Here is a 23585-nt window from a genome sequence, read left to right as displayed (position 1 = left end):
CAACAGCTTTTCAACAGCAGAGCTGGAACTGTTCTGTGCGCTATTCTGTAAAGCTTTTCCTCCCCTCTTGTTTTGCTGATACAAGAAGTATGCCCCAAAGATCCTGGTGAAACACTGCTGCAGCCTCTCTTTTGGCGAGTGGCAGAGTGCAGTGGGTAGCAATTATTGCTTGGGCAAGATGTTTGAAAGGTGTTGTTAATCACCCAAATGCCTCGTTCAACTGCTGAAGGCAACAACACCATTGTGATGTATTGGGTGCTTTAAGTGGAATAGTGTATTAATATTTGCTATTAATTATTATGTTCCATAACTATTATGTTTTCACTGTGTATTAATGCATGTCTAAGTATACACAGGCCATTTAAAATATTGTTTTCACTTCATGTATGACACTGATAAATAAAGATTTCTCACAACAGTTACATTTAAGTAACTAGCTGGTATTTAATTAACCTGCAGTACCATTGTATTTTATATTAAATGCATTGGAGGGGAATGGCTATTACATTTAGTTTCTAAATAACTTTCTTGTCAACTCATGCTGATAATCGGGTTATGTAGCATTACAGAATTAAGTACTGAAGTTTTCTCATGATTAGAACCAAGAATTTGAGATACGCAGCCCACAGACAGAATTGGGGGGCAGGAGGTGGAGTCATAATTGATATATTTGCAGCTGATTTATGAAAGTATTGAAGGTTTACAGAAGAGCATGTGTTTATGAGAATGAAAGTTGTCACATGTTTTGTATGCTGGACAAAATGGAAGACAGTTTATTGTGTAATAAACTAAATGTTTCAGCTCTTTCCTTAAATTAACACTCAAACCTTATCTAAGAAAAATAGTTTGAAATATCTCATAGACCTCTAAACCCACAAATTAGGGAAAGACATGCAAACTGTGTGTGATCCTTTGGAATTTCTATTTTAAAAAGATGAAAATATTTTCATTTTGCCTCCTCCTAAGTGAATGATCTGTTACTTCCTAGGATAGTGACAACCTCTGGTGGGATGCCTTTGCAACTGAATTTTTTGAAGATGATGCAACCTTAACCCTTTCCTTTTGTTTGGAAGATGGACCAAAGCGATACAGTAAGAGATACATTTTTTGTTATCAATTTAAGCCTGACTTTCTATACATGTTTTATCTGTAGAAGACAGATATAAACCGGCATTGAAAAAGCCAATTCTCTGTATTCAGTGACCATCAAGTTCATACAATATAATCTTTTTATTTTTGTAAATTAATTTACTTCGGCTGTGCTTGCATGCTTTGTTAATTCAGTTTCCACAAACATTCAAGTGTTGAATGTTGTGGGTAAAACCGTTCACAGAAAGGGAACTTTGCAGCAGTTGTCAGCACTTTTGCTGGAAGGGCTTCTGGATTTAAACAGGGACCAGAAAAATTACCCAAATAAGTGTCTGTGGAAGTGTTCCATCAGCTGCGTGGGTCTATACTGTTTGTACACACTAAGGACCTGCTGTTGTTAGTGTCTGACCAGTCCGAGTTAACCAGAAGAAGTCAAGAATACTCTCAATCAAGCACTAAATGCAAGCTTGAATAAAATGAAGCAGTGAATAAATCCGATGGCATTGGTGTCCAGTGCCCACATATACTCTGAGCAGGAGAAAAGAGGTAGAATTCATCGAATAAATTATTTGAAGTAAATAATTCACTCAGCTTTAGCACTAAGCAACAGAGAGATAAGTAAACACTGAGAAACGGCGTTGCCAATTGTTTCACTCCATTCAGAATGACCCCTGCTTCACGGTGACAGCTTGTGCTCTGTGCTTAATGCGCTGAATCTTGTGAGGTTCTTATTTTTCTTGAGAGTGACTGATTGTCAGTGTATCACTCGCATACTTCTAATTCCTTTTATCAATTATCTCAGGTATTTATTTGACAAGTGAAGAAAAAATAACAGCCACTCTGAATGCATGTTCTGGGGTTACTGCTGACAGAATTACAGTTTCTTGTCTTTCAGAGCAAATGATAAGTCTGTAAAGGTCCTCAAATTACAGCCTATAGCAACGTTGGTAACAGCTGATCTGTCCTGATTAGGTTGAGTCAACTTGTCAGATATCAGATTTGCTAGTTGTGTTATCAGTCCAGAGGCACAGATACATCAGCAAAAAAGCAATTAATGTCCAGTTAGATCAGAGGGAGTTCTGTTACTGGAAAACAGTGGTACTTATGAAAGAATTTGTCAAAGAGTAAAATATCCCAGTTATCACAAATGCTTGATAATGGTTGTGCTATCTGGAAGCGGGGCAGTTTGGTACAGGGCGGTACTGTGATTCTTTTCACAGATTCAGCAGTACTGCTGCTGATAAACACAACTGAAAGATTGCATTACTGTGAACACATTTTTTAATGTGACTGGTACACATTACTTTCCCCCGGTTTTAATTTCTGTCCTCTGCAAAAACGGTTGTAGCGTTTGGTGTTGATACTCTCAGTATCTGCAATTAAAGCTTTGCGTATAGTGCTCTTTCCATTCATTCACACTTCTTCGTTAGTAATAATTTATGTAGTTCTGAACCACAAGTATTACTGATTCCGACAGAAGCAGCATTCCAGTTTCTTCAAGTATGAAGAATATGCTTGTGGGTTCTTGTGTGGGACCTTCCTATGCCATAAGAGCAGGCCATGGTGAAGGCTGCTGAGTGCCAGGCCAGCCAAGGTCCTGTTCGCACCTCCAGGGCCAAAGAGGGTGCAGAGTGAATGCTGTGTTTGAGGGTTTCCTAGCACCAGGGAAATTTCATGTCCTGAAATGTGTCTGGGAGCTGAGACCAGAGCTGTACCTCTTTAGGCACAAATATGGGCTGATGATAGCTTCCACCTGCAGCAAGCCCTTGCTTAGCACCGCAGCCTGGTAGTCTCCATTTACCCACCCAAACCGTGCACAGGCTACATTGTGAGCATGGAGGGTCTCAGCTCCTCCCCACATCAGTAATGCCAACTATCAACTTTACTCCATGAAGAGTGAAATTGCTGTCCAGTAAGCTGTGATTCATGTTAGATTTGGTGGGACATACTGAGCCGCTGCTCCATACGTGGGGTTTTGAGTGGGATTAAAGAAGTGCCTGGTCTGTTGGCCCTCCATCCTCAGTGAGACTCCTGCCTCCTCATGCCAGCACACACTCCCTTTTGTATTTAGAGGGTATTAAAAGCATCGGAGCTGGCTGTGGGAGAAGAGAGAAGACAAATTGTTGATTCATACTCTTGAAGGCACAAAAAGTAATGGAAGGAACCAAGATTAGGCCCCAGGAAAGAGAAATAGGCATCCTTTGAGAAGTCATTTATAGAGTTGAAATTGATGAAAGATACTGACCCCTTGCCTTTGCTCCAGGATTCAGATCAAAATTGCCTTCCTTTGTCTTGCTTCAATCTGTGAGGTATTTGCTTACGTCTCTGACATCAGTTGTGGCTGACACCTCATTTTCTTTCCAAATGGGCAATGGTTTCCTGCTTTTGGGAACTTAGTTTCTCCTAGAGTGAAAAAATTCCAACAAAATAAAAAGTTTTTTGGGGAAAGAGGAAATATATGAGGGAAGGACAAATAGTTGTTCATTGTCCATAGCCACAGTTGTTTTTTTTTTTATAGGTCATGGCAATTCCCAGTCCTATTATCCTTGTTGTAAGGTAATGTCACAGAATCACAGAATCACAGAATTGTAGGGGTTGGAAGGGACCTCCAGAGATCATCGAGTCCAACCCCCCTGCCAAAGCAGGTTCCCTACAGCAGGTCGCACAGGTAGGCATCCAGGCAGGTCTTGAACATCTCCAGAGAAGGAGACTCCACCACCTCCCTGGGCAGCCTGTTCCAGTGCTCCGTCACCTCACTGTAAAGAAGTTCTTGCGCACATTTGTGCAGAACTTCCTATGCTGCAGTTTCCAGCCGTTTCCCCTTGTCCTGTCTCCACTCACCACTGAAAACAGTCTGGCCTCGCCATTCTGCCCCCCACACCTTAGATATTTATAGACCTGAATCAGGTCCCCTCTCAGTCTCCTTTTCTCAAGGCTGAACAGACCCAGTTCACTCAGCCTTTCCTCGTAGGAGAGATGCTCCAGGCCCTTCACCATCTTCGTGGCCCTCCGCTGGACTCTTTCCAAGAGATCCTTGTCTTTTTTGTACTGGGGAGCCCAGAACTGGACACAGTACTCCAGATGAGGTCTTACCAGGGCAGAGTAGAGGGGGAGGATCACCTCCTTCGACCTGCTGGACACGCTCTTTTTAATGCACCCCAGTAAGCCGTTGGCCTTTTTGGCCACAAGGGCACACTGCTGGCTCATGGCCAGCCTGTCATCCACCAGGACACCCAGGTCCCTCTCCGCAGAGCTCCCCTCCAGCAGCTTATCCCCCAACCTGTACTGGTGCATGGAATTATTCCTCCCCAGATGCAAGACTCTACACTTGCTTTTGTTAAACCACATCCGTTTTTTTTCTGCCCAGCTCTCCAGCCTATCCAGGTCTTGCTGAATGGCAACACAGCCTTCAGGCGTGTCAGCCAATCCTCCCAACTTCGTATCATCAGCAAACTTGCTGAGGGTGGCCATTATCCCCTCATCAAGGTCATTGATGAAGATGTTGAACAAGACCGGACCCAGTACAGACCCCTGAGGAACACCACTGCTTACAGGTCTCCAACCGGACTCTGCACCACCAACAACGACCCTCTGTGCTCTGCCAGTCAGCCAGTTCTCAACACACCTCACTGTCCACTCATCTATCCCACATTTCCTCAGCTTTGTTATAAGGATGTCGTGGGGGACAGTATCAAATGCCTTGCTGAAATCAAGGTAGACTACATCCACTGCTTTCCCCCTATCCACCCAGCCAGAGACAACATCATAGAAGGCTACCAGGTTGGTCAAGCACGACCTCCCCCTTGTGAACCCGTGCTGACTACTCCTGATAACCTCCTCTTCTTCCAGTTGTCTGGAGATGACATCCAATACAAGCTGTTCCATCACCTTTCCAGGGACAGAGGTGAGGCTAACTGGCCTATAATTGCCTGGGTCTTCCTTCTTGCCTATTTTGAAGACCGGGGTGACGTTGGCTATCTTCCAGTCTTCAGGCACCTCCCCCGTCCTCCAAGACTTCTCAAAGATGACAGAAAGCGGTTCAGCAATCACCTCTGCCAGCTCCCTCAGCACCCGTGGATGAATCCCATCGGGTCCCATGGATTTGTGAACATTGGTGTTGCCTAGGCGCTCCTGGACCACCTCTTCCCTGACCGAAGGGAGGTCTTCCATTCCCAAGATCCTCTCACTAACCTCCAGGGTCTCAGATTCCCGAGGGGGAGCTTTTTCACTGAAAACAGAAGCAAAGAAGGCATTCAGTATCTCCGCCTTCTCAGCATCCCCCGTTACCAGAACACCCCCATCACTTAGCAGGGGAGCCACATTCTCCCTAGTCTTCCTTTTACTGTTAATGTACTTGAAAAAACCTTTTTTATTATCTTTTATCCCCTTTGCCAGATTTAATTCCAGGTGATTGTAATGTCCAGATACTGCCTGAGGCAGATAGAGGAGGAGGAGCATGAGGTGCACTCCCTCTGCCCCAGCTTCTATCTCCAAAGCTCCCAAAGGATGTTGTGGGAGACTGAGAAGCTGCACAGTCCCTTCTGCTTGTCTCCTGTCTCCCCTGCTGTCCCCTTGCCCCTCCAGAGTCTTCTTTTTACCTGCTTGTGTTAAATGTTTCTTTTACACATATTCTATGGGTTTCCTATCACAGCTGCTCTGGGCCAGGGTTGAATCTCTCTGCACTCTGCTCATACCTGGACTGCTTGATCCTAAAGCCATCTTCTGAGCATGCAAATCGTGACTGTAAATCACTGTATAATGTTACAAGATTTTAAAACAACACTACTTTTCCTTGCCTCCATTTTAATGTTGAACATATGCTTTTGTCCAGGAAACCCCGACTTGTAAACACTTCTTTTCTTTGTTCTTTTTTTTCTTTTTTTTTTTTTTGTATCAGGAAAATAAGCTACTTTTTAAATTTCATGGCCCCAGACTGAGGCTTTATGAAAATCATGATGTATTTTTAGGCTTGCCTTTCAATTACCATGTTTTATAGCGCCCTTCTCTATGCTGAGAAAAGCAATTGTCTGCCCTTTTCTAGTCTTGCTTTGGGGTCTGCAAGATTTCTCCTCAAGTATCAGCCTATAGTTCTTCAGTTTGTAGAGGAAAATGGATTTGGGTCAAAGTAGGGATTTTAAGTCACTGGGTTACGTTTACTTCACTTTGCACCAGAGAGCACTGTGTACTGATAACTCAAGATAGCTTTAAATATGCCTGTGTATCTGTATGGCACAGCATGTAAGGAGTCTTCCTTATGCCCTGGGAAGAGTAGAAGTCTGTTAGGTCAATGATCCACCAGTGCTAATTAATTTGATTGCCAGGTTTGGTAGACCTAGCAGTTATCTTTACAGAACGTAATCCTGCCTTGTATAGGTGTGCACTTGAAAGCCCAGCTCAAGTTTTCATGCAAAACTTCTGTGTCAGACCTGAAATCCCCGCTGTGCCCATCTTTGCAGTTCCTTTTGTCTTTCTTCAGAATTTTATTTCTGAACGACTTTGCCCTCTCTGATTCTTCCTCCGCTATACAGCATTCCAGAAAGAAGATACCATCTTCTTTCAAACAGCCGCTGAAAATGTCTATTTTTCTCCTGCTTCCATGAGCTATTCTATGAACTCTACTGATATGTTATTAAATTCTATCTTGAAATTGAGTTTTAATGGGAAACTCTTCTGAAAATAAAGATATGTTTTACTGTGAAAAAGGTGCAACTGATACACGTTTCCCTCAGTCTAGCTTTTTGGCTACAGTGAAGCAAAAAGATCACACATTCCGGTGCCTAAAGACAGGAAGAGATTCCAAAGAGATCTGTTTTAAGCTGAATTGAATTATATTCAACAGAAACTTAAGTAGCAAACCTGTGAAATTCATTTCAGGGAGAGCAAAAAGAAATTTGCATTGATTTATTTTGCTCTGGTTTACTGGGTCAAGACTTAAATAGAATTTAAACAAACAAACAAAAAAAAGAAAACAGGAAAAGGGGAAAAAAAAAAAAAAAAAAAAAAAAAAAAAAGAAAATATGCCTAATGTAGCAGATTTTTTTTTTCCTGGTTGTGGATAAAACATATTCGTTTCCCGTTAAGAGCCTCCTATCCCTGAGCCAGAGTAAATACTAGACTCTGATCCATTGTTGCCCAGGTTCTTTGTTTCTTAGAGACAAAATATTTCCAGAACAGATAAGAGAAACAAGTTTGATTGACAGCTCTTAGCAGAGTCTCATCAGCTGCTGTGCTGACAGCCTGGTGATGCGCACTGTGCTGATGTGGTCGGGACTGACAGCTGATTGACAGCCCAAGACTGTGGAGACAGAAAAGATGAAGCATGCTCAGTAAGAATAATGTGCAGTGTTGATGCAGCACTGCAGAGAATAGAAGCTAGGAAGTTAACTCTTTCACAGCAGAGTGACACTGTAACGCATAATGCACATAGCTGCCACTGTACAGAAAATTAGAGCTTGTTCCTGCTCTATTCACTGCAGGCTGTTTGTGGAGAAGCTGTGTGCTGCAAAGAAGCAAAAGCACAAGTTATCATTTTTGTAGCTGAAAAAAAATTCATGTGTGGTAGCTATGATGGAGTCTTCCAAAGGATTTACTTAAGCCTACAGATACAGAATGTATTGTGCATTGCAAGCAGTTTTTGTGGGTTTCCGTCACCAAATTTTGTATTCCGTTGCAAAATGTTACACAGCAGAAATTTCAGAAGGAATGATCTGAGTTCTTTTGCTCCGTGTATTCCTAGAAAAACAGTATTTTCAGTTGTAATGTCATTCAGTATCTGTAGATGAGAATTGAATATGTGTTTTGTGTTATAATTGCTACTGCAGTTTGGATTTGGAATGTACAATAACATGCTTATCATATTGTGCCCTAAGTGCTCATTTTTCCTATTTGATGCACATGCCCTTGATTTTACTTCATTTCTTGACTATTCATAACTGGAAAGCTAGAAGTGGAGTTTCGTAGCACAACAAACTTGGGGCCAAATGGTGACATCGTTGGCTTTAAGGTGCTCATCTGGGTTTCCCACTGTGTCTGAGGAATATATCACATAGGTGCACCTTAGACTTTACTACAGATTACTGAATACTCAGCAAATGAGCTGCAACAAATCCATTCTACATTTGTCACTGCCTGTAACGTGTGATATATGGGCAGCTTGAAGACTGTTGCTGGATAACTTCTGGTGATGTAACTGCAGAAAGCTACGTCTAGTGGGCTTTTCTTACACACAGGGAATAGTTTGGGAATAAGTAGTGAAAGTTCACCGCACATTATGCACTTGTTTAGCTTTTGTCAAAAAGATTGTTTGGAGAAGCTAGCATGGCACATTATCACCCTGGGTTTCTATAAACTTGTCGACTGGCTTCTCTCTCATAACTCTTACAGAGAAAATTAAAGTTGCCGAGAGAAACAGGTTGTAGTTTTTCCAGGTACATGCTCCTTCTTTTACTTTTTTTTTTTCCAGAGAAATCCCAGTCATTAAACATGTTTGAGCATTCAGGTACAACACAGTAAATTGACCTAGCTTAGTAAGCGAGACAGATTATTCTGTGTGACTGCCTTGGCTCGATCTGTGTGTCCCAGCCTTCTCTTCTTTTAGTTTTATCTTCAGTTTGTTTGCAGCACTTTTGAGATTCATTTCAGGATGCAGATGAAAAAATTGTTAAAATTGAGTCTTGCATATCCACAAGTGCCGGTGGATCACTACTAATACACTCACCTTCCCAATTAATGATCTCTAATTGATAACTGCTTCTTAAAATTGATGTTTAAGCATTTCTCAATCCAATCTACATGTGCTCTGCATATTATTTATTTTTGTTTATGATGTAATTAATGCTCTAATAAGTCAAATACGTCACAAGTGTTAAAGTATATTAGCCTTGTGTACTTGTCACCTAAACTTCTGTGAGCTCATCAAAGAAAAAAATCGTATCTGTTTTACAAGACCTATTTTACATAAAACCATCTTGACTGGCATTAATTATATTCCTTTCACTTCAATCTTTGTTAGTGCAATCATGTACAATTTTTTATCTATTTTGTCTGGATTGATATCAAGGTAGTAACTGCATTACACTACACCATTACCTTGCTGTCTAGTGTTTCTTCTTCAATATCAGCACAACAGTAGTATTTTTTTTTCTAATTACCTCAGTAATTCTTTTCTTTTTGAAAATAGCATCAGATAAAAACATGCAAAAGAATCTCTTAGAACTGCTAATCATAAAATATTTTCTCCAAAGAGATGCTGTTTAAGATTCTACTTAGTTGCTGATGGACTAGGAGGCACTTGTCATCTCAAGATCAATGTTCTTTCAAAAAGTAGTACAAAAAGGCTTTTTATTTGCCATTAACACAATTCCTGTTTCCAAATGCAGTAATTTTTTTTAGTATAATTTTAAAAAGCTATTTTTTAATCATTCATGCAGTCATAGTTTTTTCATTGCCATCTCCAGCATCCCATTGTAATATTTTATGTTTTAGAGTACATTGTGTTTTTTTTCTGTTTGCTTTTTCTTTCTGTACTCATCCTAATTATTGGGCTTTTTTTTCTCTTAATTATTGTCTTCATTTTTTCAACTTCTTATTTAGCCAAAGTTGTTGTCTCTCTCACAGTACAGTTACAGCTTTGGGGTATCTTATCAAATATGTTTAACAGACTCTTAAGCTCATGCATACTTTTTCTCCATAATCTGTCCCAGCCAGTTGAGCTTTGGAAAATACTCTATTTTGAAACTCCAACTGTATCTCTCCAACTGGGTATGTCTTTTCTTTGTCTTTCTTGAATGCATGTTTTGGATGGCATTCATACAGAAACATGTTGTCTGATTGGAGAGTGTCAAGAGAAAAAGAGAAGTCTTGAAAATGAAATTTACTAAGCAAAGTGAAAGAACTGGAGTTGTTCCGTCTGCAAAAGAGAAGACATGGGGAAAAGAGTGAGGAGAAAATGAGACATAGTGACAGCACCTGTAAAAGAAACCCAAGCAGCCTGTTTCCATATCCAGGATGAGCAGGAGAAGATATTCTGACTTTAATTTGCATGAAGAGGTGCATGGAGATGTTAGTTCCTACTGATGAGGAGCAGAAGAGATGCCCAGCAGAAGAGATCTCCATGCACCTCTTTATGTCATTCAGGACCTGTAGATGAGAATATCTGTATAGGATATCAAGATCTGTAGAATGAGAAGGAATATCTTCATGCAGATATTAGTTCCTACTGATGAGGAGCAGAAGAGATGCCCCAGGGGGGCTGCAGAGCCTTCAGCCGCCCAGGGGCTGAGCTGGGCTCTGCATCACCCCATGGGCACTGCTCTGTAAGTCGGCACCAGCCCCCAGCCTGCTCTTCAGCTGCATTCCAGCCCTCATAACAAGCTCTGAAATTATTTTCTCATCTTGGGTGCTAAACTTTTTGTCATTAACAACACCCTGCTGTTCCTCATTTGTAGCAATATGAATAATGTTTTTCTAATACTGCTAGCTATGCAAGACTTCCCACATGAATCTTCCACTGATTTCTTTCGTAACAGGCATTTTTCTTTTTCTACATATTGCTGACAGGCACTGAAGGAACAATTCCTTCCATTTGCTGATTTGCGACGAGCAGGTCTGAAACAGACCTTCACCTCTACCCACTGCAGCCTCATTAGTTATCACAATGTTCCTGTGCTCTGAGTTATCAATACCTTTAAAGTCCAAAAGCACTTATTTGCAGTGACAGTACAGCTGTGTGTGCACAGCACTGTGTGTACAGACACAACCTCGTGTCAGTACTCTGGGGAAACCGGAGTACTTTCCCTTTCGTGGGGAAAGGTTTGTCATGAAAACTCTCCTATCAACCACTGATGACAACTCTGGTTTCACATACCGTACAGTGGGTGTCCTGAACCTCTTTTAATTGTTGCTAGGCATGTTATACAAACCAGTGGTCCAGACCTGGTGGAAGGGAAATGCTGAACTCCTGATGTGAATATTTCACAATTGTATATAGCCTCCAATTGCAATGACATATGAAAATTCCAGTCGGTCAGATTGATTATGTTGCTGTATAAACAGATTAAGTTATCAGGCTTCTTTGGGAGAAATCATAACATAATCTGACACCATACGTTGTAGGAAACTAGGGTCCATTCAGAGAGCAGAAGGAGTAAAGGCAAAATTGTCATGAGAAAATCACAGTGATTACTGAGTTTTTTTCTTGCCCAATATAAATAAACCCTTTGTTGTGCTTAGCTTTTGTTCACCCGTTTGGTCCAAACTATGTAGCGTTCAGGTCGTTCTCTCTGCTGGAGACAATGCTTATAAAAGGCTGGAAATCCATACAAAATGTTGGAAATTGGTATATTTTACATCAAAATACTGAACAACTTTTCTATTTGCTTAGTGAGAGAGGCAGTTGTGAAGAATTGGTCAGTACTTTTTGGGTTTTGCTGAATAACTGGCAGGCAGCTCGGTGTATACCTTCAAATGACACTGGTGCATTAAATATAGGTTAACTTTTTCTAAAAATTGCAAAAACATGCATGTTTTTAAAATGTTTTTATATGAAATTGACAAGGTTCAGTTGTTATTACTTTACTTTTTAAAAATAGTTGGTGACTTTTTAGTTGGTTAGTTAATAGGTACTTACAGAAGAATATTCTAACGTACCTACAGAGTTCCTGTAAGAAACAAGACTGTCTAAATATTTATCCTCCTTTAGAACTGTGCTTTTTCCCTTAGAAGTACAACCTTTTTCTCCTCTGTTTTTTGTTTTATCTGAGAGCATTGCATACTTTCATATTTTTATCTTCTTTCTGGACCATGGAGACCATTTAACTAAGCACAGTAGCTTTAGCTATAGCTGCTATTCACTGTAATACATTGGAGCATGCCCATTGCCTGAAGGTGTTAGAAGTGATTTTTTATTTTTATTTTTTTGCAGAGCATTGAATAACTGAACAGAGGTTCATGAGGCCTTTTTTTCCCCCCATTTTGAATCCTCGGGTGCAGATGAATCACAGTATCAGTCCTACTGATACTAAAGCTCTACCCTAAAGCTCTGGGAGCTTTATGCATGTTATGGTAACTGTAATATTTAGAAACTCCTACGTTGTGCTCATACACGTAACACTGTGGGTAGTGCAGTTGCATGGCTGTAGGGCATTAGCAGGGCAAGGCTTTTAGGCACTGATGATCTTTCTTTAAGCTCAGATAATTAAAAGTTCACCACAAAGTTTGAATGCTACTCATAAATTTAATCCTGCAGAAATGTGTACACACAAACCGATCACAGTCAAATATCCAAACATGCATCCTAATGCAGCACTGGGTTTCTCATTACAAACATGCATGTGTTTGTGTTTACCACATAAATGAAACTTCTAGTAAATCTTTTACGTTGTATTTCAGTGATGCAGTAGTGCTGTTCCACTTGAGGCACCTTATTTTTAGGAAGTAGGTATTTACTGTAGTGCTGTATTTTTTAATGGTTTAGGAGAATACAATATGCAACATCACCAAAAATTATGGGATCTTTATAGAAATGCATTTAAACTGGGTCAGCTGCAGCGCCACGATTAGTAGAAATAGAGCCAAAAGCTGATTCTGGACATTGAGATACTGTTCCCAATTCCAAATTGGAAGTTTTCTTGAATTAATGTAGTCATGAATTTTTGTTAAAGTCTGCTGTGTATGAGAAGTCTGAGATATTATACAGTGGCTATCGTTCTTTATCATATTGAATTCTGCCTTCCAAATTATATTACCTTTAAAATGTTGCTGACATTTTGCTATTCCACTATACTAATCCATACAAGTTTTATACCACAGTATTTAAGTCCATTCTGGTGCATATAGCAGTGCAAGCAGTGCCTTCCATTTCTTGTTTCTTCTCCCCTTGCTTTCCCAGAAAAGTGGATTCTGTTGACAGATTTGTTAGAATTTTTTTAGACAAATTCAGCTGATAGATAGAGACTGTTAAAAGTTTGCATCACTTTGTAGGAATATCTATTGGATTTGAATAGAATGTTCGAGATGTGTGATATTGCTTAGTTTTCGTGGGGTTCAAACTATTCTCCTGCTGACCTAAGAATGTCCCATCTCCTGAAGGACAGTTTGGTATCCAACTCTTGCACAGAAAAAGGTGCTAATCCAGGCCTAGTATTCTGGAGCTGCTCTTTTTGAGGAATCTTGGCTCCATGTCACTGAAAGTGAAGGTTGTTACCATGATGTATTGTGTATGGTAAAGCCCGGAAAAGAAGTAAAGGCTAGCTCTTATGCACCAGAGATGTCTTGGCTATTGAGGAGATAACTCTATAGCACATAGAGAGAAGCATGAGTAGGTGGCTGTACAGCACCAGCTCCAGTATCAACATCAGCCATTCAATTCCCAGGGTGCCTGGAAGTAGGTGTTGACTATTTTGTTGTATCTTTTAAAAATCCATTACTGCTTCCATTTCCATTTGGCTATGAAAAAAAGAAAGAAAAAAAAAGAAAAAAAAAAAAGGCTTTTACATATAATTTTATCTAGTCCAGAAATATTAGAATACTGTGTAATTCAATTTTATTTTTTTCTTTAATGTCTGGACCTGAATTAATAGGGCATTACTTTTCATCCTGATATCAATCTTGTTCCTTTCATTCAGATCTAAATTCCTTTGTAGTACATGATTTAATTCACTAAAATGAGGTAAAATGAAACCCTGGTCGAAGGAGCATTAAATAGCACATATTTGGTGGCACATGTGATTACACAGCCTGCTGTGTAACTGGTTCTGTTTCCTCCCTCTTTGAGTTGCTCACAGACTGGTAAACTTTTTTCACACTCAGAAGCTGTTGCTGTCTGTGGTTGTTCCTCTCTTGCCATAAGGAAAATCAGTTCATCCACTATTAAATGAGATTACAGAGATTAAAAATACACTTCTCTAAAATGTCCTTAGATTTTTTTTTTAAACAATTCTGATCTCAGACTGGCTTGGTAAGCCCTAACCGAGGATCAGTGCCGCCTTCCGTGGGAAATTAGCTTCGATTTGACAGCTATTTTTGTTTCAAGATCGTATGCACACCAGTTTCTCTGCTAAGGCCTGGCTCTCAGGGGCGGTTGCACATGCATGGCTGGCTGTGCATCAAATGCTGTAATCCAAAGGGATGCTCTAGATCATGACTATTTAATTAAAAAAAAAAAAAAAAAAAAAGGGAAGGAGAGGAGAGGAAAAGAGAGGAAAAAGAGAAATTTCAGTCCAAAGATGCTGTACCAAAATGTGGCCTTGCACCAAACAAATATTTATCAAGTTGGAAAACAAAGGAGCATCTGTCCTTTCCAGGCTGCTTCTATTCGTTATTCTGCTTTTCTTCATCATGCACGTACAACTAAATTAGTTGAATGGATTAGATTTAGACTGAAAATGAAACTAGAGGATACCTTATACTGAAGGAAGGGTTTGAGTCAGCTCATTAAAACATGCTCAGCCCCTGATGTGAACTTGTGTACAACTTGAAAGCTGCATTATGTTGGAGGAAAGGTATTTGAGCAAGCGGAAGGGAAAATTCTGGACCAGGCATTCCAACCCAGTGATTCAGCACCTCCAACCACTCGGGCAAGGCAGAGGCCATGCTGTCAGCACACGGAGGAGCAGCTTGTTGATTCAAGGCTGCAGTCTGTGTGCTAGTAGCTGGAGGCTGTATCTGCATTAATAAGTAGTGCCGCGCAGTAGGTGAAGATCTGTAGAGCAAAACAGCTGGTGCTGACAACACGATGTCCACGCCAAACATGTTTTGCAGAGGTTCCCTTTGGACTAGATCCAGTCCAGCTGAGTGAACTAAATGCCTGTTAATGGCTGGTGTGCATTAGGTGCGCTTGTGGAGACCATCTGATTCCTCCCTTGTGCAAGCATTCAGTTAGTGAGCTCAGAGATCGCTCTACAGAGCAGAGCAAGACATGGAAAATGGGATGATTTGGATAGTGCCTTCAGAACAGCCCTTCTCAACTGAGCCAAAACGTGAGTGTGAATTTGGCCTTATGAGGACTACTCCTTTTGTGATAATACGTTCATTAGGCATCCTGCCAGACGCTGTGTCTGGCTCTGTAGGTAATAAAGGTGGCTTTGGGTATGTGGGGTTTTTTTTGTTTATTTTTAACTTTTGCTGTAATTTGTAGTCAGTAACCCTTCTCTCTTCTCCTGTGCTTTTAAAAGAAGCATGCTAGTTATGGGAGGTGTCTGTTCTACATTTCCAGTTCTGTGCTTCTTGCTGAAGTAATGCTTTTCTCCGCTCTGCTGGCAATTCCTCTTCCCCAAACACCTGTTTAATTTTCTTCTTTTAGAGCTGTGAAGGTAGACTAATGATCAAGCTGCCTCCAGTCCTCTTTGTGAAGTCACTTGTAGCCTTGGTCAGGTCTGCAGCCTTGCTCTTCAGCTATGTCTGCTTCTCTGGTGCTGCTGGTGCTCCCTGGTGCATGTGAGGATCCAGGCTCTGCTGTCACTGGGTTTTCTGCTTCAAAGCTACTTCTCCATGCTAGGTCAAGCAGTTGGCCACAACTGACAGACCTGGGGTGCCATGGGGAAACCCCATCACTCAGCGAATGGGATCATGCCTTGAAGCCCTAAATGCCACCTTCTGAAGTTTCTTTTCCCCCATCAATTTTGTTCAAAAATAACAAAGATACAAATCATATTTAGAATCTGATGTTGTGATTCTACAGTGTAGAACTCAGCTATAAGAGATATAAATTTAACTACTTTTGGCATTAACTTTTTCAAAATAATGTAACCAAAATGCCAGAAAAATATTATGGACTGCTGTGACTTCAAGTTAGTATTAATATACCTGTACATGCCTCTCGAGCGTAGAAATGCACACATAAATCTAAACTGTGGAAAATTCCTGTATTACTAAATTCATTTCTGCAAATATGTGTGATCATGTAGTTACAGTCTGCATTACTGCAAAACAGATGCACAAGGAAGTAGGATTGAGATTGTGCTGTCAGCTTCCATTTGCACATCCCCTGGCACCTGAGCACACTGCAGTACAACATTAGCTCTCAGTGAAGTTTTGGCTGCAACTACAGGAATTAGGATCAATGCCTGCCACTCTTTGGCAAGTCACTGCTATCCTGAACTGAGGAGTGCTGACCTGGTCATCTTGCTCTGTATATTTGTCAGCTCAGCTGCACTGCAGTAGTGGAAGTATTTAGAATGAAAGCAATGTCCATGGGGACCACATTTGCTAGTGCAGCATCAATTCTTTGTGGAAGTGCTCAGTGAAAGCTGTGACACAAGCACATGGAATAGAGCATGCTCTGTATCTTGCCATCTCTAGTGCATCTTGCTTCTGTCACTACAGAACTGCCACTGACCCAGCCTTATCTAGAAAGGAAGACTATGCCAGTACTTGACTTTGCTTATATATACAGTGGAGTATGAGGTAGATATTCAGTTCTGTTTAAGTTGTAATACTGTTTACAGACATTAGAGTCTACTGAAACTGCTAGTTAGTACACAGAGACAATAAAATATTTGTAGTTTTTATTTATAGGAGCATGCTAAAGCAATTTTTAAGCAAGGCTGTAATGAGGTAATATTGACATGTGAGAGTTTTATGGTTTTGTGTTTTTCTAATTAAGTATTCCACTTCCATCACTTTTTTGAATCAGGGTTATTGCAATTTAACAGCTTTTATAACTTGTCCCTCTGAAACTGATACATTGACTCAACAGAACGTGGCACATTTCTTTAGACCTGTTGATAGGATATAAAGTGTATTTCTTCTGCTTGCTTTGAATTTGGAGTGAAAGCAGGATTGAAAGGAACAACCATGAGTCCTTTGCCATGAAATTCTAAAATGGTTTAAATCTTAGGAAAAAAAATACAGCTGGAATTCCGAATCAGACCATTGTGTTATGATAGCACACGTAGCATATTCAGCTTTTTGTGTGCACATCATCTGATTTTCATTCTCACGGTTGCCAGCTCTTCAGCTCTTGTCTTTCTTTTTTTCTTTGTACAGTCATAGTTATGTCTAATTTTTATTACTATTTTACTTTATATTTTAGTTTTTGAAATATCCACCGTGTGATACTTCGAGTCAGTTTAGTTATGAATGATGCAATGAGAAAATAACATCCCAGTAAACTAATTATAAAAATTTCAAGTCCACAGTGCTTGGGAAAAGCCGCTTTTGATTTATACTCATGTGTCTCAACCTGTGCAGCGATGATACAAAGGGGGAAAGAGGAGATTTTTCAGATACAGAGAGTGCTTACTGTCACTTCTACTGGCGTTCATGTAATCTTCTCAAGCCCATATACACGGGGTTGCCATTGTCTACAGCCATTTGAGAGAAAGAATTATCTTTAAAACAGCACTGTGCTGTGTATTCAGTCTCACCATTTATGAAACTTGTTCGTGAAGCGTTAACTTTTTCTTTTCATGATGTAATTATTAATGTTCCAGCGTTACATGTACAACAGACTTGGTGAAATGTCATGCATACAGAGCCTTCCTATTCAAAAAGCAGTCTAGGAAAGATAGTATTTGATTGATTACATATGAGTAAATCTACTATTTCGGGCATCATTGCTGAACATACTTTATGCAAAAATATTGAAATACATGGTTCTTTTAAAACAAAGATAGGCCACAACAACAGTAATTATAGGAGTCTTTGTGCAGGTTCACAGCAGTATAACGGTTCTTTTTCATTTGATAATTACCTTGTTAAACTAGTGTCCAGCCAGCTCTGTATCTTTTTAAGAAAAACAATCTGCTCATTAATTCATGGCAGAGCCACAGCGCTCACCTTCACAATGTTGACTTGTAAATTCAACACAGTTTTGTACTTTCTTCAGTTTACAGACTGAAGTAAGCAGCTCCATCTCAGATTCCCTTTGGACAAACTGTCGCTCTCTTTTTCCATTTTCTTATCTCTATTATTGTATTTTATTTTATGCCATACTTAGTTGCCTGTATTTGGATGAGTTTTGCCCATTGCTACATAAATGGCAAGAACTGCCTGCTTCAATACAAATTGAGAGCATGGGACATTTTCTTCCCTCCTAACTTTGTTAAAATTGTAAGGTAGAACAACAGATACCAACTTTTTAATTCCTCACATATTTTCCAAACTTGGCAGAGATGTAGTTCATGTTGCAGAGATGGCAGATAAAACAAGAATCTTTTAACGAAACATGCAAAAGTTTCCTTGGATGATGTGAGACAAAGTATAGTAGTTTCCTTGAATGATAGGAGAACGGTTACACATCCTGAAAGGAAAGTTTCTTCCTTTCCTTGATATTTCAAATGTGGCTCAGACTTGTTTTGTGGCACTGCTAAAAACTGTTGACAGACTTAGATCAGTGGAAACCTTTTTTAAAAGTTGCATTTTCTTCTTTCTCTTCCTCCAGATGAAATCTAACTTTCTGTTTGAGATGGTAGATGCCTGGTGCTTACTGAGAATAGCAACAGTCAGTTTTATCCTATTTCTGAACAAGCTTAAATATAGACATCTACAAAGATAGTAATAATGAATCTCAGCTAATATCCTGTTTATTCTTACAGTGCTTTTGTATAGATTCCTTTGCTGTCACTGAAGATGCTTTTATGATTTCTGTAATGTATTTCTCTTTCAAAACAGCACAGAAGCTTTCATCTGTCTGCCATCATTACTATTTACAATTGCAGTGACACTAAAGACGATCTTTCTCAAGTTTCCAATCCACAGTATTTTCTCAGGTGCTTCAGAACTGCCAGAAGTTATGTCAGGGATAATACATTTAATATAGACTATTAAATCTGATGCCTTGAATTCCTCAAGACATGTCAGGAGTGACTCAAGCTCTTATTTGTTTTCCCACAGACCACATGAGAGCATCCTTTTATTTGAAATGAACCCAATATTATCCATTGCCAAGAGTGCAATGAAAATTAGGATGGCTGAAAGGTCATAAGACACTTTGCTGAAGGTATTGCTCACCAGAGTCCTCCACCCAGTGCTCTAGACATGCTGCCAAGGAGGAAAGTCCAATTTTCTGCCTAAAGCAAAAGATGGATTGGGGGAGGTGGTGGTTTTGCAAAGTCCTTCTTTGCTGTTGCTTATTGTGACATCTTAAATAGTCTGTTCTTCTTTGTCCTTAAGTGGTGGTTGAGTACCCAGCTTGCTCACATGCTTTCACATCCTGACCTTGTGCATAGTGTGAGAACATGAAAGTGGGAAAGGGCAGGAGAGGCTTGGCCTGCTGCATCACCCTGGGCAGCTCCAAAGATGTGTCACACAGACACCCCAGAGTGCCTCTGTGCAGCATCTGGGGCTGCCTAACTCCCATATAGAGGAGAAGCTGAGCTGTATGGAAGCACCCTGCAGGTTTTCCTATTCAGGAACTTCTTTGTGAATCTTTCTTCCTCTCCCCACCCGCTTTCACACTTACAGCTACGGATCCTTGAAATGCTCTGGAAGCACCACTCACGATGTCATCCCACCCAGCAGAGCCATCTGTTAAAAGGTGACTGCATGTGTCTAGTTTTATGGAGGATGTTTTTGTTTGTTTGTTTTTCTAATTTTTGTCAAAGAAAGAAACCTCCTACATGATTCAGTTAAGCCCATCCTTCTGTATCCAAACAGCAGTGCTTTCCTATGCTGAACCTGAAGATCACTTGATTTCTTTTGAAATTTGGCGAAACTGCTATTGAAGTTCAAAGGGACACAGGCACTCATCTCTATTACGTTTCTGTAGGTAGGAAATCTTCATTTGGATTTAGAAAGATGCCACATTTTAGAGTCCAAGAAAATGTCTCAATTTACAAATATGACACAAAATTCAGTTGGGAGCAGCTTTATCAGAGAATCGTGTGAGATGGAAGGGACCCTTAAAGGCCGTGTAGTCCAAGTCCCTTGCAGTGAACAGGGATACCCACAGCTGGACCAGCTGTTCAGAGCCCCGTCCAGCTTGACCTTTTATGTCTCTAGAGATAGGGCAGCCACTACCTCTCTGGGCAACCTGTGCCAGTGCTCCCATACCCTTATCATAAAAACACTTTTTCCTTATATCCAATCTAAATGTCACCTATTTTTACCTTGTCATGTCTGCAATATTTGGACACCTGAGCTCCTCCAGTCTCTATTACCAGCTACTTGTGGCCCACTTCCCATAGCCAGTGGGGTTCTTCTACAGGGCATGGGACACCAAGGAGCACTCACTGATACAGGAAGAGTGAGGGATTCTGATGGGTAGGCAATGTGGAAGGAGCTTAGAGAAGAACAAATCTCAAATAATTATTTTCTGCGTCATTTCTAGGATGTACTTGAGGCTGAATATTTGGCTTATAACAGATGTGCAAAGAACCTCAGCAAAACCTTGGTCCTCCACAAACCATTGTGTTTTAAGTAAACATCAAGATGGATTTTTTCTTTATGTCATTCTTGAGGGCTCTGAGGTATTAACTCTGGTGAAAGGTGATGCAGTGAGCTGGATGAGTATTATTCTAAAAGCTCTGAAATAATAAGTCCAAGATGAATTTCTCGCTCTAGTATGCACTAGTATGTAGATGCTAAGAAGAAAAAGCAAATCCTCTGAGTTATAACTCCTGAATGTTCACTAAAAAATCAAAAGTTTTCTTTTGATCAACCTTTGTAAAGCTTTGGACAAGATGCTGGCTGGTTACAAAATGATTTCTGTAGCTCACTTCTTTTTTTACTAGTATTTACTTAAATTATTCCTATGCTGTTGTCGCCTTGGCCACATTTTGCCTGATTTTGGAGTGAAAGCACTGAAACACCTTGGGAACGGCTGTTTTCTCAGGATCAGCAAAATTGCCAAATACCAAGCCAAGTTACTTATTATTCTAAGAGATCCAATCTGATTTTAAGATCAAAGTCAATGAGGTCTCTGTAACCAAAAGCTGGAAAGCATCCATGATCTAAACGGGACCTCTTGGGAGTTATATATCACCATGCAACACAAAGCTGTTATTTTTCTTTTGCTGTAAGTGTTGCTTGAGTTGTAAGAAGAATTCATAGAACTTGCAGAGCCAGAAGTCTCTCTTCCACTTTGGCATCATTAATCCTGCATTTTCTACAGCAAAATACAAATTAATTTTATGTAGCGCAGAGCTAAAAATCAAAGGTAATAAAACCTTGCAAGTTAATTCTCATCTTCTATGGCACATCTGACTGCATCGCATTATCAGTGGTGAAAAGAGAGGTTCCTTTTCAGCACACAGTCTTTGTCAGCTTTTATCATATAAACTCTTGTTTTTATGAGGAAAATTACCATGCACTCATTTATTTTGTCTCTGCCACTTTTATCATCTTGTAGGTGAACATTTCTGTACCCAGTGATTCTTGGCCAGTAGTTGTTCTGGGACTCTGTGCTCTAACATACTTTTTGGAGCAAGACTTTTCTTCTTTAATTCACAAACAAAGCACTGAAGGTAATACTGTGCAATGTATTGCATGCACTAAATAAAGATGCTAACTGTTGCTCTTATTTGTGACTGAAGATAAACTTCAACAAGCAGAAAAGGTCTAAAGGATGCAGCTGGCAAAGAAATTTATTATTGTCCACTCAGATGTGAATGTTAATTCAGGTAGGATTGGTTCCTTTACTGCCTGTCCTAAACAAGCAGTTTCCACAAGAGTCAGGGACAGATACTTGAGGTTACTGATGTGGTTGAGGGGAGGATTGCCGAAGGCACGCAGAGGAGGAAGATGCCACATGAACAGATGAGATGTGGTGAGGTTAGTGGCAGTGCCACTGCTGCATTTGAATGCAGACTTGAATATCAAGGCAGACTGAGAACAAACCTGTGGTGCTGAACAAGCTTGTCGTGAACATGGCCAGTACTTTCACTAGGCATATTTTTAGCATGCAGGATAACTTTGGTCTGTATTTCCAAAGTTCTTACAGGTAAGAAAGCCTCTCAGAGGCAGAGAGTAATTAAACATTGAATAAAAAAGGGCAGTGCTTTTTCAACCACGTGGCAGTTGTGCATTGGATTTGTGAGGTTAAACTGTCAGTGATCCATAGCTGTCTCATTTTGAAAAGGAGAGGTAACCTGCGAGGTCCTTCGAAAGACTGAAGAACTTCCGTATGCTCTTTCATTCATATCTTTTTAGGTAGTAGTGACAGTCTTTATAGACTGCATCACTTGTCTCTGTCTGTCATCTGTCTTTTAACTGGTAGGTATCCATATATATATATGGCTAAGGAATGTAATTAAATAAATTATACAATAATTTTATTAGCTGGCACAAAGACGAACTTCTACACTTTTTCCCCTAGAGAAATACCATGGCATTTGTGTAGATGTGAATTAAAAATGCCATATAGATAGGGCCTGGACTTTGAACTCTGTTGAAAATAGAATATATCTAGCTGTCAAAAACAGTAACAAAAAACTAGACAATGAGGAGGAAGGTCAGTCATTCTGGCAGATTGAGCTTACATACATTCTCTGTTTTCTGTATCTTGCACTTTGCAGTACTTGGTTGTCGGGACGACTTTTATCAACCATTCAGCTGACAGAAGTCCATTGAAAATTGGCCTAACAGGGTGGGAATTGCTGTGCTGTGATTCCACAGGCACCAGAGGGCAGCTGGTAAAGGCTGGGTATCATTCCCCTCTGTGCTCATGTCAGGCTAAGCAGGTGTTACTTCTGTTTTTGTGTTATCTGATTATTCACTTAACAGAAATTGTCAAATAGTAGAAAGAAACCGACAGCTTCTTTTAGCTAAAGAGAGCAGAATTGACTGGAATACAGGGTTTACTCCTTCCCTAATGTCATGTTTGTTTCTGGTTGTTTAAAATACATATCTATTTTCAATTAAGCTGAGTTTTCTCGAAAAGCTAGCTGTGCTGCTTCAGAAGCAAACCAGGCCTGAGACTTTGCTTTATATCTTCTAATGTCCAAAAGTGGCAACAGGCTCAGAGAAAATGGAAACAGGGAATCCTGTTTCCAGGACAGTGTTCTACAGATACAAATGGCTTTGATTAATAAAGTAGATTTTATTTCGGTATTTCATCGTTTCCAAACTTCTGTGGCTACTTCTGAAGGGCTGTTCTTGTTTACCAGCACTTACAGATTTGCAAAGACGAAATGCTTTTGTAGGCTCATCTCTGTTTTCTGTCCTTTGCTGTTCCCAAGATCAGCTGCTGGCTGGCAGGGAAGGCATGGTGCCTTCCCACTACTAAACAGCATGTAGGCTGTGTGCTGCCTTTGTGTACCTAGAGGAGTTCTTAATACATGCTAAATTAGTAGAAGCTGAATAGCAGGGTGCATTTTGCATGTAGCATGTACTGAAAATCATGCACAGAGTTAATTGCTCACATTCTTCTGACCCAGGAGCATCAGCTCTGAGTGCAGGACTGGTTGTGCCCACAGTAAAGAGGCACTGTTTCCATGCAGCAGTCTGATATATGTGTAGTATTTTAACTGCTGTACTTTTCTTTCTTACTCTTTGCATGTGTGTATGTGTATATGTATAACCAAGATGTTATAATTTTGTATAACCAAGATGTTATAATT

At 40.1% G+C, this 23585-nt stretch overlaps 1 protein-coding gene across 9 annotated transcripts in view; it reads left to right on the top strand.

Annotated features, from left to right (window-relative positions):
- LDB2 (LIM domain binding 2) overlaps positions 1-23585 on the top strand; it is a 212676-nt gene that overhangs the window by 71214 nt on the left and 117877 nt on the right. For all 9 annotated transcript variants that reach the window (XM_042811784.1, XM_042811782.1, XM_042811783.1 and 6 more), the window contains exon 2: positions 989-1091. In XM_042811784.1, the coding sequence (XP_042667718.1) occupies positions 989-1091 (103 nt within the window). The remainder of the gene's footprint in view (positions 1-988; positions 1092-23585) is intronic.

The sequence above is a fragment of the Centrocercus urophasianus genome, unplaced genomic scaffold (assembly GCF_019232065.1).
Source record: "Centrocercus urophasianus isolate 14NV4802_14NV808 unplaced genomic scaffold, USGS_Curo_1.0 seq_13, whole genome shotgun sequence".
NCBI lineage: Eukaryota > Metazoa > Chordata > Aves > Galliformes > Phasianidae > Centrocercus > Centrocercus urophasianus.
This window is presented reverse-complemented; position numbering and strand designations above follow the sequence as displayed.